Source organism: Cokeromyces recurvatus, assembly GCF_025118155.1.
Source record: "Cokeromyces recurvatus strain NRRL 2243 chromosome Unknown BX663scaffold_14, whole genome shotgun sequence".
Taxonomy (NCBI): domain Eukaryota; kingdom Fungi; phylum Mucoromycota; class Mucoromycetes; order Mucorales; family Mucoraceae; genus Cokeromyces; species Cokeromyces recurvatus.
Window position 1 is genome coordinate 393,980 of NW_026251400.1, and position 12,515 is coordinate 406,494.

General features: G+C 31.3%; 6 protein-coding genes across 6 annotated transcripts; 1 reads left to right on the forward strand and 5 right to left on the reverse strand.

The window, feature by feature from the left end:
* Positions 1 to 102: 102 nt before the first annotated feature.
* Positions 103 to 1,162, forward strand: BX663DRAFT_543438 (Myc-type, basic helix-loop-helix domain-containing protein; the record flags this gene model as incomplete). Its single annotated transcript, XM_051530842.1, has 2 exons — positions 103 to 248; positions 714 to 1,162. Exons 1-2 carry the CDS (start codon positions 173 to 175, stop codon positions 1,160 to 1,162), a joined length of 525 nt encoding a protein of 174 aa, XP_051382430.1. The 5' UTR covers positions 103 to 172.
* A 33-nt stretch (positions 1,163 to 1,195) lies between these two features.
* BX663DRAFT_511103 (uncharacterized protein) lies at positions 1,196 to 2,800 on the reverse strand. The gene is made up of 2 exons (XM_051527845.1): positions 2,317 to 2,800; positions 1,196 to 2,248 (listed from the first exon to the last, which is right to left on the reverse strand). The coding sequence occupies exons 1-2, from the start codon at positions 2,762 to 2,764 to the stop codon at positions 1,497 to 1,499; spliced, it is 1,200 nt and encodes a 399-aa protein (XP_051382431.1). The 5' UTR covers positions 2,765 to 2,800; the 3' UTR covers positions 1,196 to 1,496.
* Positions 2,801 to 2,805: 5 nt separating this feature from the next.
* BX663DRAFT_543440 (aminotransferase) lies at positions 2,806 to 4,581 on the reverse strand. The gene is made up of 6 exons (XM_051530843.1): positions 4,468 to 4,581; positions 4,303 to 4,394; positions 4,132 to 4,240; positions 3,939 to 4,049; positions 3,570 to 3,864; positions 2,806 to 3,463 (listed from the first exon to the last, which is right to left on the reverse strand). The coding sequence occupies exons 1-6, from the start codon at positions 4,546 to 4,548 to the stop codon at positions 2,976 to 2,978; spliced, it is 1,176 nt and encodes a 391-aa protein (XP_051382432.1). The 5' UTR covers positions 4,549 to 4,581; the 3' UTR covers positions 2,806 to 2,975.
* A 1,513-nt stretch (positions 4,582 to 6,094) lies between these two features.
* On the reverse strand, positions 6,095 to 7,809 carry BX663DRAFT_511107 (uncharacterized protein). Its single transcript, XM_051527846.1, has 6 exons — positions 7,685 to 7,809; positions 7,413 to 7,598; positions 7,305 to 7,350; positions 7,133 to 7,233; positions 6,778 to 7,068; positions 6,095 to 6,722 (listed from the first exon to the last, which is right to left on the reverse strand). Exons 2-6 carry the CDS (start codon positions 7,506 to 7,508, stop codon positions 6,183 to 6,185), a joined length of 1,074 nt encoding a protein of 357 aa, XP_051382433.1. The 5' UTR covers positions 7,509 to 7,598; positions 7,685 to 7,809; the 3' UTR covers positions 6,095 to 6,182.
* On the reverse strand, positions 7,722 to 8,184 carry BX663DRAFT_399611 (TAFII28-like protein; the record flags this gene model as incomplete). Its single annotated transcript, XM_051522200.1, has 3 exons — positions 7,722 to 7,807; positions 7,867 to 7,963; positions 8,044 to 8,184. Coding segments are annotated over 3 exons (324 nt in total), but the record flags the coding sequence as incomplete, so codon positions are not given.
* Positions 8,185 to 8,665: 481 nt separating this feature from the next.
* On the reverse strand, positions 8,666 to 11,441 carry BX663DRAFT_511112 (ras guanine nucleotide exchange factor domain-containing protein). Its single transcript, XM_051527847.1, has 3 exons — positions 11,169 to 11,441; positions 11,012 to 11,087; positions 8,666 to 10,946 (listed from the first exon to the last, which is right to left on the reverse strand). Exons 1-3 carry the CDS (start codon positions 11,226 to 11,228, stop codon positions 8,683 to 8,685), a joined length of 2,400 nt encoding a protein of 799 aa, XP_051382435.1. The 5' UTR covers positions 11,229 to 11,441; the 3' UTR covers positions 8,666 to 8,682.
* Between the last annotated feature and the right edge of the window lie 1,074 nt (positions 11,442 to 12,515).

Genomic DNA, 12,515 nt, shown 5'->3' on the forward strand with positions numbered 1-12,515 from the left:
TATTGGCAAGAATAACTTGCAACCCCTTAAATTTTATTTATATATACACATGTACATATTTCTTACATATCCCTCTCTTTTTCTTTCTTTCTCTCTCTCTCTCTCTCTTTCTCATTCTCATTCTCATTCTCTTTCTCTTCTTATTTTTTTTTATAATATATAAGCACCTTCCATGTCATCTTCTCCATCTTTTTCAAAAGAGACTATTTCAAAGAAAGACAACATAATTAAAGATCAGTTTAATAACCGTAAAAAAACAAAAGACATGAAAAATAATAAAGAAAAAGATTCACTATCAAAAAGAAAGCAACAGAAGCCTATGACTACGTCTTTTTCTACAATATCACCTGTAGTAACAATTCCACCCCCTTTACAACAAGGACAATTTGTGCCTATAATTGCTCCTCAGCAATCTCTTTATTATTATCATCATCCTAAAACACCAGTTTATTACGCTATTACCCCTCAACAGCGTCCCCTTATTTTACCTACACAACAACAAACAGATGGCATCACTCATCAAGAGCAACATATAAAGACACCTTCTTCCATTTTACCAAAGACAAAGACACCCACATCCATTTATCAGCAACAGCAGCAGCAGCAGCAACAACAACAACAACAACAGACAGCAACATCTCCATTTTATCACCCTTATGTCCTTCCAGCTCCTACACTTTTATCTTCCTGTCATCATCCTACCACCACTGCAGATCAACGTGAAAGGGCTCGAAAGATATCACATAGTGCCATTGAACGAAGGCGACGAGAACGAATGAATGATAAGATATCACGACTTAAGGAATTGATACCATCCTGTGTAGAACAAGAAAATATTCATAAAATGACTGTCTTACAAAGTGCTATTGATTACATCATTCATCTTAAGGAAATTGTTATTAAGAGTGGCCATGAAGAAGAACTATTATTGTTGCATCACTCATCCTCACAATGTAAGAGATTGATATCTTCTAAATCAAAGGAAACCAACCATTTTAAAAATCAGTGTTCGATTGATGAAAGGAGCAAGGAGGACTTGAGATGTATAAATGAAATTCAAACCGAGGAAAGAATATCTCATATACCTTTAACTCCTCCTGAGGAGAACAATAGTATGACAGATGATATGAAACATATGAGCTTACAAAATATTCTTTGTTGAAGGAAATAGGATGCCTTTTTTATTTATTTATTTATTTATTTATTCTATTCATCAGATAATAAAGAAAAAGAGTATTGTTTTATTTAGTTTCACATTGTGATTTAATATGTTCACTATTACTACAAGATGTTTCAATAGAAGAGGATTGAATTTCTTCATCTTTCATGTTAAAGGAAGAATGCGCAAAGCAGGTAGGACAGCTACAATGAAAGGAATCGAGTACTCTAATCTTATGTAAAGATAGATTCTTGATACATATAATGCATGTACATAATGTCATAATGATCAATAAAGTAACAGTTAATGTTGTAAACAATAAATTATATCTTGTCAACTAACAATAGTAATAATAATAATAATAATAATTAGTGATATATGTATACAAATATATATACACACACACATATATATGTATCTTGTATTTTACCATGTAGGGATCATTTGCAAGTATTCGAGGTATGCCAAATACAAAGAGTCGATAACCTAAATATCCAATAAATGCAACTAATCCAATAGAAAATAACCCAAGTAACCATACATTTTCATATCGAGCTGCATAAACTGCTATCAGAAAGATAAGGATAGTAAGGAAAAAGACGAGGGGTCCCTCAAAGGAAGGTAAGGTATAACCTACCATCTTTGAAGGAACAAGTTGAACAGCAAAGATAAACAAAAAGAAGAGATCAATCTTTAAAAGACCACTCAATACTGCCCAAGCAATAAGGGTGTTACGAAGACGATGTTCTTTAAATGTATGACCTAAATAGTTATTCCATTTGAATAAATGGTAGAGTTTGATCATACCACATGTCATAAGTATAAAGCAGAGTGGTACAAGAGCGAGGATAGCATACTCGAATGGTTTCATATTTGAGATGGTATTATCTAGAATATCTTGAAAGAGAGTGTCATCAGATCGATTATAGATAATGACAGACATATGAATCGAATTTGATAAATCGATCGTATTGTTAGTAGTATTATTCATTATATTCAGATTATCTCCAATGGGGAAATTGCAACCAACTTGTTCGAAAGTGATATGCTGGATAGTTTGAATACCGGTAAATATAACCATTAAAATACCTATTTTGCCAAAATAAATAAATAAATGAATGAATAAATAAATAAATAAATAAATATATAGTATTTACCAAATAGTAATAGCGTCAATAAACTAACGGTATTTCGTTGTCGTAGGGAGTCTAAATAAAGGAAGATCTGATAAATAGGTACTGTGATAAAGATAGCATGGTAAATTAAGTCTAATTGGCCTAAGCCCAAGGTTTGCAAAGTAAAATCGCATTGAATAAAGATGGATGTATGATAATAAATAATAAAGCTTTCCATTATAATAATGGCTATTGTCTCTACTGCTAATAGAAAGAGCACTGCCATTGCTATAGGATTCTGGATCATGGAATGAATAGGTACTTGATATGATTCTGTGGTTCTTGTAAGATGCTTTTCAGCTTCTTCTCCATCCTTTGCTTGATGTTTTCGATAAAATCTGTTTGATGCACTATTTAATTGTTTCTGCATCGAACCAAGTAACTTTGAACCATATTTATGATATCTTTCATTCTTTTCTATTGTATCCATAGTTTTATAATTTACCAAATAAATAAAAAAAAAGAGTGAATGAATGAATAATACGAAGTCTCTTTTATTGTAAATAAATATAGTATATTTATATATTATCTGTCAAGTTGTATAAAAAGGAGATTAAATCTATGTCAAAAAAGGAGACGTTTTATTATATGTTGATGATAGATTTTTTTTTTTTGTTTTAAAATAAATGATGATTTTTTTTTTAATTAATGACAACTGACCAAGGATGGTCAACTTCACCATATTGAATGGCACTAATAGCATCATTAAATCGTTTAGTAAAAGGACCCGCTTGAGATGAAGGATTGTTAGGATCAAGAGGAATCTTGATATCTTCACCCATATATCCGATTTCCTTGATAGGGCTAACGACACATGCGGTACCCGCACCAAACATTTCAACAACGCGTCCAGCTTTAGCTAAATCACGTAACTCTGGCATTGTCATCGTACGCTCTTTTACTTCAAACTCATTCCATTCTTTAGCTAAACCAATAATTGAATCACGCGTGACACCAGGCAAGATTGAACCATCTAAGGGAGGTGTTACAAGTTCAAGATCACCCTTGTCATTCTTCATCAAGATGAATAAATTCATTGTGCCAACTTCTGTTAATTGATGTTGTTCACCGAATAACCATAAGTTTTGTTGGTATCCCTTTTCAGAAGCTAGACGTTGAGGTAATAAACCTATTTTTTTTTAAAAAAAAAGTGAATAAATTATATTTTATACCTCATATTTATGTCTATTTTTTTTTTTTTTTTTTTTTTTTTTTTTTTTTTTTTTTTTTTTTACCAGGAGCATAGTTTCCGCCAATCTTAGCTTCACCTGTGCCACGAGGCCATGCACGAACATATTCAGTCGTAGCAAAGAGACGAACAGCATTAAAGCCCGTTTTATAATAAGGACCTACAGGACAACCAATAACGAACAACATGGCTTTGCTCGGAGGGTTTACACCTAGCATTTCTTGAGTTCCAATCATAGTAGGACGTAGGTAAAGTGAATATCCTTTTTCATTAGGAATCCATCTTTCGTCCAACTTTAAATATTCTGAAATAATTTTGATCAATTCATCCCCATCAAATTGCTATATAAAAAAAGAAGAGTAGGCACACATAATAAATAAAGGTATCAATAGATGCATATATTATTATAATTTACAGGAAGTGCAATACGAGCAGTAGATCGATTCATACGCGCCATATTCATATCAGGTCTAAAAAGACGAATTTTACCATTTTTATCCTTATATGCTTTCATTCCTTCAAAGCACTTTTTTTTTTTTTTTTTGTTAACAATATTAATAAATAAAAATCATTTAATTTCCTCCCACGCTTTTTTTTTTTTTTTTTACCTCAGAAGCATAATGAAAAACAACAGCGCTAGGAGCTAAACTTAAATTTTCTAAGGGACGAATCTCAGGTGCAGCCCAACCCTCTTTTTCATCCCAATTGGCAGTTATCCTAATAAAAAAAAATAGACATTTTATATATTAAACTATACAAAAGTTATTATTAAAATTTACATATGATCCGTAAATGTCTTTCCGAAAACAAGTTCATTATGAGCAACTAAAGGTTTAAGAGTATCCACTTTTTTTATCTTGAGTTTACTAGCCTACATTTATTGTTTAACAAGACTATAGAGAAAACAAAAAAAAAAAAAAGATTCGAGTTTTTTTTTTCTTTACACTTAATTCTGACTTGAATCTATTTGTTACTTGAATAAAATGATGGCGTCTAAAAGTAGATAATAGTCTATGAGAAAGCATTTTTTTTTTCTGCTATGCAAATAATATGAAAAGAAAATAAATTCCCTTTTTTTTTTTTTTTTTGCTTGACTTCTTGCTTCTTTATGTTAAAAAAAAAAAAAAAGATTCAGTCACAATGATTCACTCGGAGCTTATTTGTTATATCTCCTGTCTTTGCAAACTTCCCACGATACAAGGTATGAATACTTCTGTGACAATAAAAAAAAATGGTTGGTATTATGTAAAGTCTTGAGTTTATATGCCATAAATGATGTCACAAGGAAAAAATCTAAAGTGATGTATATAGAAAGAGTGCTTATTTTATAAAATAAGAGATATGATTAGCTTCATCTTCTTTTATTAAATGTCAGCGGTTATTCATCTAATAGTATATAAATAGATTATTGATCCTCCAAGTGAAGGATAAGAAGAATTACACTTCTTATTCAAAGAATTTGTATATAAAGACATTATTGTTCAATTATCCAAGATGTCATGAAAAAAATAAAATAATATCTTAAGGTCGTCATGAGAATGAGCATAAAGTAGAGGGTGAATGTAATAAAGTCAAATAAAGGTAGAGACAGATGTTGTCTAAAGTAAGTAATGACTCCCAATGATCCATATTTGTTCCTGAGATGAAGCAGTCAATCAAATTGAAACCCTTTGTTCCCATTGTGGACTAAAGGAAACAAACGATGGATCCAACATTGAATAGCTTAAACATACAAAGATAAATCCGGATAGAAAGAGTTGACAAATAGAAGATATAGCCCCACAGTCTGCATGTTTATTATGAAGGATAAGACACAGCTATACATGTGTTACAGAAGGGAATCCATATAGGCCATAGTAGCAAAGGATTTATTGATACGTCTTCAAATGCATTGCTTTTCTTTAGGACAGTGTACTTTAAGGAATAGAGTAGGATGATAACTAAACACAAAATGTAGGAAGCTAACGGAATATGAGATAAATTAAAGATGCAAAGAAAGTAGACAAAACGCTATGAAGAAATACTAATTTGATTTGTAGTGAAAAAAAAAACTAATAATAATAGTAAAGTGTTTACGATGATTACTAGCGCTGCGAAACTATTCTGAACACAGGATGCTTGCTGAGTAAGAGCAGAATTGCTAATTAGCAGACAATGTAGTGCACTTAGCAAAAAAATCAAAGTATTAGGCAAGAAGCTGGAGGTTAATAGCTTGAAAGGTGAGATTATTTCGAAAAATCTTTTGATATGGGAGAAAAGATTGATAAAGAAGACTTTATTCAAAATCGTATTTTCAAAAAGAACTAACTGAGTGTAAATATATATTTCGATAACAATATTTAAAATCTTCATGGTTGTGTTGTGATTCAGTAAAGTAGATAAACATGAGTCCGAGACTTGCTGTACACTACTTGTTAGATAAGATAAAGATTGTGTTTACTTTGACGAGTCTAAATGATTGTTCCGGGGAGGGGGGGAGGGTAGATTGTTAGCATCTGATAAATATACAATTATCAGCCAATAATAACGATTTATTATAATATGTATTCATATCAAGTCAGACCCAATTATAAAAGAAGAAGAAGGTTTATTTTAATAAATTAAAGATAAAATAACAACGATTAAATAATGCAAATGATAATAAAATAGGATGATATCTTTAATAATAAGTTTCTTTGAATTCAAATTCATCCTCTTTAGAGACAGGCTTTCGTTTTAATTGTTGTTGATTTATAAAAGCAGGAATAGGTGAAAGAGAGGCGTCTTCTATGTCTATAATGTTCCCATCAGGTCCTAACCTAAATCCAATAGTAAATTGTGAATCTTTTTCTTGAGTTTTAAAGGGTATATATAAGTGATCAGATTTACTACTATTCTTTAAAGACTTTCTTATACTTTGTCGAAATGAAAACTTGTCAATTCTTCTTTTAGGAATTATATCATGGTTATTAGTGTTAGGATTTAGGATAGAATGTGATCTAGTAGGCTTTGGAATAGGCTTTACTTTACTAGGCTTTGCATTATTAAGCACAATAACTTGATCATTGGGTGGGTTAAAGGGTACACCAGCAGGGATACCACCCGCATTTGGAGGTAATGCAACAGGTGGTGGTGGTACATCTCCAGCTCGAATGTCAGCATCCGTGATATAAGCTCTTCTCACTAATGAAAAACTATAGATACAAAATGACCAATACACCTATATTCTCGATTAGTTATCTATTATGTCATTCCTATGTTCAATACAATCTTACATAAAAAGCAAACATTAACACATAAAAGATGATACCAAACTTTAATTCATCTTGCCATAGATTTTGACAATTATAATAATCTTGTGTAAAATCAAATTGTGGCATTGTATCATTTTTTAACGTATTATTGACGTTTTGTACAATTGAATGAGAAGAATCTTGTATACAATCATGATGAAAGTTATTCTGATATTTAATAAACAAGATGATATTTACAAAGGCATCTACAAGTACAATAAATACAGAGACAAAAATTGCGTGCGAGAATGTACGAACATATCGATTTACATTCTACAAGAAGATAGTTATTAATATTTGTATGTATGTATGTATGTATGTTTATATGATATTTTACAGTAATAATAATAAAAATGCCACTTATTGAAACTAGTGCTAAAATAAGATTCACTACACCAAATACTGTGATTGATGCAGACGACATATAAGTATAGAATACTATTCGTTATGTTATTCATTAGTAAGCATTCTATCTATCTATCTATCTATCTATATTTATATACACCTACTGCTTGAACTTTGAAAAGATATTATCGCCATATACATTGAAAATGCCTATTATATAATTTATAAATATTACATATCTATATTTTTTTATAAACATATAGATACATTACTGCCCAAATAATACATATCAGAATACAGCCAAATCTTAATGGTATGCATAAGCAGCATTTAGGTTCTGCAAGCATTGGATTTAAAGGATACATCATTGAATATATGTTATAAACAGACACAAGAGAGAGAGAGAGAAAAAGAAGAAGAAGAGAAAGGAAGGTATAACAAAGAAATAAAATAAAAGGCTTATATAAAAAAAATCTATTATTTCCAAGTTTATTATGATTGTTGTTTGTTCATATCCTTTTTTATACATTTGATATTGTACTACTTTATAATTTCATTCCTAAAGAAGCATTAGGCTGTCTCTCTTTTTTATATCTTCTGTGTGCTTCTCGTAAATGTTCCGGTCTAATCGCTCCTTGATCCCCCCATTCTTCCATTATTTCTTTAGCTATCCAATTATAAGTTTATATCCTTATTCACAGCTAAACACACAAAAGAAAACATTACCTTTTTCTACTATTTCACCTATGTACACTTTTGAAAAACCTGCCACGACAAATGCCATTGTCTGTGAACATTGCTGATTTAACACTTGGCTTACTAACTACATTAAAGTTAAAAGTTAAATATTTATAAAACAAGTCATTTAAAAAACTTTTTTTTTTTTCTTCTTCTCTCTTTTACTCTTTTCACATTGGTACGATTCAAAGCTGAACGACGATATCCTTCATATCTCTGAAGTTGTTCATCTGAAAAATTTTCTAGCAAGACTTTCATGTCTTCTTTCGCTTTTTCCATCTGAGCTTGCATATCCATGTCAACTACAACATCGTCCTTTTCGTCATCATCAACCTCTGCTTCTGCATCCTTTTGATCTTTAGTGACATCTTCTGGTTTGGGTGTATCGTCATCGGCTACAGTACTTGCTGCTACACTTCCTTCACGTTCTGTTTCAACTGATCCCTGACGTGAGATTGAACTTTGTCGACGTTGGATGGGTGGTGAATTGTGACGTATTGGCTTTTGTTTAATGGCAGCTACAGCTGCTGCTGCTGTTGTCAATGGACGGCCTGTATATTGTGTTGGTGGACTATGATATTGGGGTGGTGAAAACGCATGAAGTGGAGATCGTTTTGATGGAGGTGGTGATGTAGCATGTGTGCTTGATTTTCTTTTTGAATTATTGGGTATCATTTTTTCTTTCTGAAGAAGGAAGAAAAAAAAAAAAAATACACACACACACACACACATATACACACACACGATAAAATAGAGAATATGTATTTTTTTTTTTTTATTATTAATTTAAAACTCAGAATAATATCAATGAGGATACAAATCAGTAACTATGCTTGACTTTGATGGTAGAGATAAAGATCGATTATGACCTTTGCTTTTACTATAAATGACAACAGATCTATTTCTCATTTTAGAAGATACAAATTGTTTTGATGTATCTTCTTCTTGTTGTTGTTGTTGTAAGTTTTTATTTATTATTTCCAGTCCTGAGTCTTCTTCGTCTTCATCATCATCATCGTCGTCCTCATCCTCCTCATCCTCCTCCTCTTCTTCTTCTTCTTCACTCCAAGTTTGTTCTTGTTGATTTATTTCAGTTTGATTCATTTGAATCGAATGACGACTCATGTCATTACTCTTTCTGAATGGCCAAAATCCACCTACAATTGATCTTTTATTTTCTACTTCTATTATATGTTGATCTTCAACAGCAACAACATCATCACCATCATCATGACCATGACCACTGTTAAAACGTATAAATGAGCTTGCGTTACTCAGGAGAGAGGTTGAGGAAGAAGCTGATATAGTATGATTATTGGCGGGTAAAGTTGTAGCAACCGGTGATAGGATGGTATTCATGACGGTTGCCTCAATACTACTACTATTACTACTACCATTACTATATCGAGAGGTAGTAGGTGAAGATATAGAACGAGGCTTTGAAGGTTCACGTAACGAACTTAGTGCATCAATTGTCCTTTCACTGACCCAAGGCCTCATGAGTACATATTGAATAATCAACTGTTGCTCTAATTCAATCTCAATACCTTGATAATCTTCACCTATCATTGTCATGACATGATTGCTTTTCCTAGAACCAACAAAATGAAGTGCATCCGACATGGTAGGACGACGAAAGAGATGTCTTTTAGGAGGGGTATGAATGAAAGTAGAAGGAGGCTGATGAGGATATGGAGGAGACGATTGAAATAACTGAATTTTATCCAATACACCTTTTACACGTAGATCACCATTAGGGTTCTTGGTAGCGGCCAAGAGGTAAGTGATATCATGAATAAAGACACCTAAAAAGGGGACTATCGGATTTGACCAAATTCGTTTTCGCTCTAAACCGATATGAAGACGATAACGGCAATAATTATCTGATTCTGACATGAGAGAGTTTAGATAATCGAGTCGAGCTGTTCGCCTTTTAGGGATGCATTCCCAGGTCCTTCGAAGACGTTTGATGGGTGGCGTACCCAAGGCTGAAACGATGGTCTTTAATGTATGATAGTTATGAAGTACTAATAATTTGTTGGCAATTTTAATCCATCTTTGAATGATTTCAGCTCGTCGAGATGCCTCTTGAGGTAATAGAATGGAATGTTCAATAGATCGTGTCATGAAATTAAAAAAATCAGTAGAGGCAACGATTTTTTTGTGGGGTGTACGTGTTGAATGAGATAGGAGAGCGTTAGAAGGGATAGCACGAAAGATAGAAGATTCGATAAGGGTTAATTGATAGGCAACCAACTGAGGAGAAAAGTGTAGGATATTTGGTATAGTCATAGCACTCATATAAAGCGTTCTCACCTTTTCTAATAAATGACGTATACAACTTATACTGTCTTTACCTTTAGCATTACTTTCAAGTTCATTTAATTGTTGTTGTAATCGACGATGAGTAGATAATAAGGGAGGAACGGGTATATTGGGAACATATTCATTTATTTGAGATATGGTTGGTATAGTCAAACTATCACCTGTATTTGTTTGTGCTGGTGCAAGTTGTCGTGGATCTATGACAGTCTCTGATAAGACTTGCATAAGATCTTCTTTAAGATTATTTTCGACTGTACATGATTTACTTCTGCCTCTTGTCTTTAATACTTGAACTTCTTCATTCCTTTTATGATTAAATATATTTTCAAATTCAATGCTTTCATCTTCATCTTCAGTTAATTCTTCTTCAAATCCTTCAGCAGAATCTTTCGTGACAGTCATCATTTGAGATAATTTAGAGTCCTTTGCAAAACTAACAGAATTATCTCTTGATCGTTTCATATTTAATTTTTGTTGTTGATAGTCATAAGATGTATTTGGTTTAGGTGGGATCATTGGTTTTTGAATAATAGTAGTAGCAGTAGCAGTAGTAGTAGTGGTGGTGGTAGTAGTAGTAGTAGTAGTAGCAGCAGCAGAAGGTTTCGGTGGTACTGGTGGAGGTGAAGATTTTAGTTTTGGTACTGTATCAGTCATATTATGAATGACTATTTTTTCAAGTTGATCAAGACATGATCGAAGTAAAGCGATAGAATCATCATATTGAAGTGGTTTTGATACAATAGCTAACGAAAATTAAAAAAAAAAGAAAGTTAAAAAAAAGAAAGGAATTAAAGATTTATTCACTTACTTTGTTGAACAAATTTCACTCCATGAAGTTGCTGAGTAGATGATTCGACAACTGAGAGGAAAACAGTATATGCATCCTATTTGTATAAAAGAAGTGACTTTTATATTAAAGAAAGTAATAATAATGATAGATTGATTCGATTCGATTATTTTGTTACCTTTGCTCTTCCTTGTTCAAGGAGTTGAGTAGCATTGGAATAACTCAGGATTGTATTCATGATTTTATTAATAAATAAATAAATAAAAAAAAATCGTTTAAATAAATAATTAATTTCGAGTCTTTTTTTTTTTGAATAATGTTGCTGTACGACTGCTGCTACTAATAAATGATTTTACTATCGATTTGAGTTGTCATGAAAACTAGTTTTATTTATAGTTAAGACTATAAGAATAGTAATCACAATAAAAAGAAAAAAGAAACAAAAAAAAAAAAAAAAATAAAATAAAATAAAATAAAAAAAAATAATATAATATAAAATAAAATAAAAACTTAACTTAAAATGACTCTGTATTTAATACACCGCCACTGCTTTATTCTTCTTTACCACTACTTAATTCTATTTTCAAAAAAATACATATTTATAAGTTAGTGCCTTTTTTTTCTTTTTTTCTTTCTCTTAAAGACAATCCTATCATGACACAAAATACTTGATTTTTCTTTTTTTTTATATACATATTTTCTATTGTAATGAAAATATCTACTACTGCTTTATTAAAATTCTTTTTTTAACCCCACTCTATTAAATGAAACAATTCTACTTATTTATTTTTATAGAAGCAATATTCTTACAAGGTTTCAGATAGAAAACGTATAATATTATCTCATGATGACCGGCTTATAATAAAAGAAACAGGGATTTCATATTAAAAGAAAAAGAGAAGAGTACAAGTTTGTGTAACTTCAATGCGAGAAAAGAGAGATTCACCTTAATTCAAGTTTTGAAAGAATGAAAAAAAAAAAAAATTGCACGCTAAAAATGTGCAGTTTGTGCAAACCAAAATTCCGGGTTTGCACATAAAAAGAAAAATCATCATAATTTAATTTTTTTTTTTTTTTTTTTTTTTTTGCACCACAGGTGTACAATCTTTTACCAAAGGTTCTTTATTTAAATAAATGTCAAATTTTCTTTTATTTGAATAGCGGCAGAAATCCTTAAGATTCTCAAGATAGACTTTGCTGTATACATCTGTCATTCTGAATCTTGGAGTTTCCTCTTTTAAAAGTCTTTCTCTTTTGATTTTACTTTTAATAATTAGGAGGAGATCAAAACTGTTCTATTGGATTAAGCCTCGGGTAGAAGATAGACACATCCCATATCCATGACTTTCAATTAATATTCTAATCTGTTCTGAGCTATAAATAAGTGCGGTTACCCATTAAAAGACAATATCCTTTAAATTGCTCATGCCGATCCAAAATGTTTAACGTGTCAAATATAAAACTAAAATAGTGGCCCATAACAATTTCAACTGTTTTTTTTTTTTTTTTTTTTTTTTTTTGCTTT

Coding starts and splice junctions, on each gene's coding strand:
- BX663DRAFT_511112 (XM_051527847.1), bottom strand. CDS start 11,228: ATGAATACAATCCTGAGTTATTCCAATGCTACTCAACTCCTTGAACAA. Junction 11,088..11,168: donor TTGAACAAGGAAGAGCAAAG/GTAACAAAATAA, acceptor TTATACAAATAG/GATGCATATACTGTTTTCCT. Junction 10,947..11,011: donor AGTGAAATTTGTTCAACAAA/GTAAGTGAATAA, acceptor AATTTTCGTTAG/CTATTGTATCAAAACCACTT.
- BX663DRAFT_511107 (XM_051527846.1), bottom strand. CDS start 7,508: ATGATGTATCCTTTAAATCCAATGCTTGCAGAACCTAAATGCTGCTTA. Junction 7,234..7,304: donor ATCTTTTCAAAGTTCAAGCA/GTAGGTGTATAT, acceptor CATAACGAATAG/TATTCTATACTTATATGTCG. Junction 7,069..7,132: donor GCATTTTTATTATTATTACT/GTAAAATATCAT, acceptor ATCTTCTTGTAG/AATGTAAATCGATATGTTCG.
- BX663DRAFT_543440 (XM_051530843.1), bottom strand. CDS start 4,548: ATGCTTTCTCATAGACTATTATCTACTTTTAGACGCCATCATTTTATT. Junction 4,241..4,302: donor AAGACATTTACGGATCATAT/GTAAATTTTAAT, acceptor TTTTTTTATTAG/GATAACTGCCAATTGGGATG. Junction 3,464..3,569: donor TGGCGGAAACTATGCTCCTG/GTAAAAAAAAAA, acceptor AAAAAAAAATAG/GTTTATTACCTCAACGTCTA.
- BX663DRAFT_511103 (XM_051527845.1), bottom strand. CDS start 2,764: ATGGATACAATAGAAAAGAATGAAAGATATCATAAATATGGTTCAAAG. Junction 2,249..2,316: donor ATTGACGCTATTACTATTTG/GTAAATACTATA, acceptor TTGGCAAAATAG/GTATTTTAATGGTTATATTT.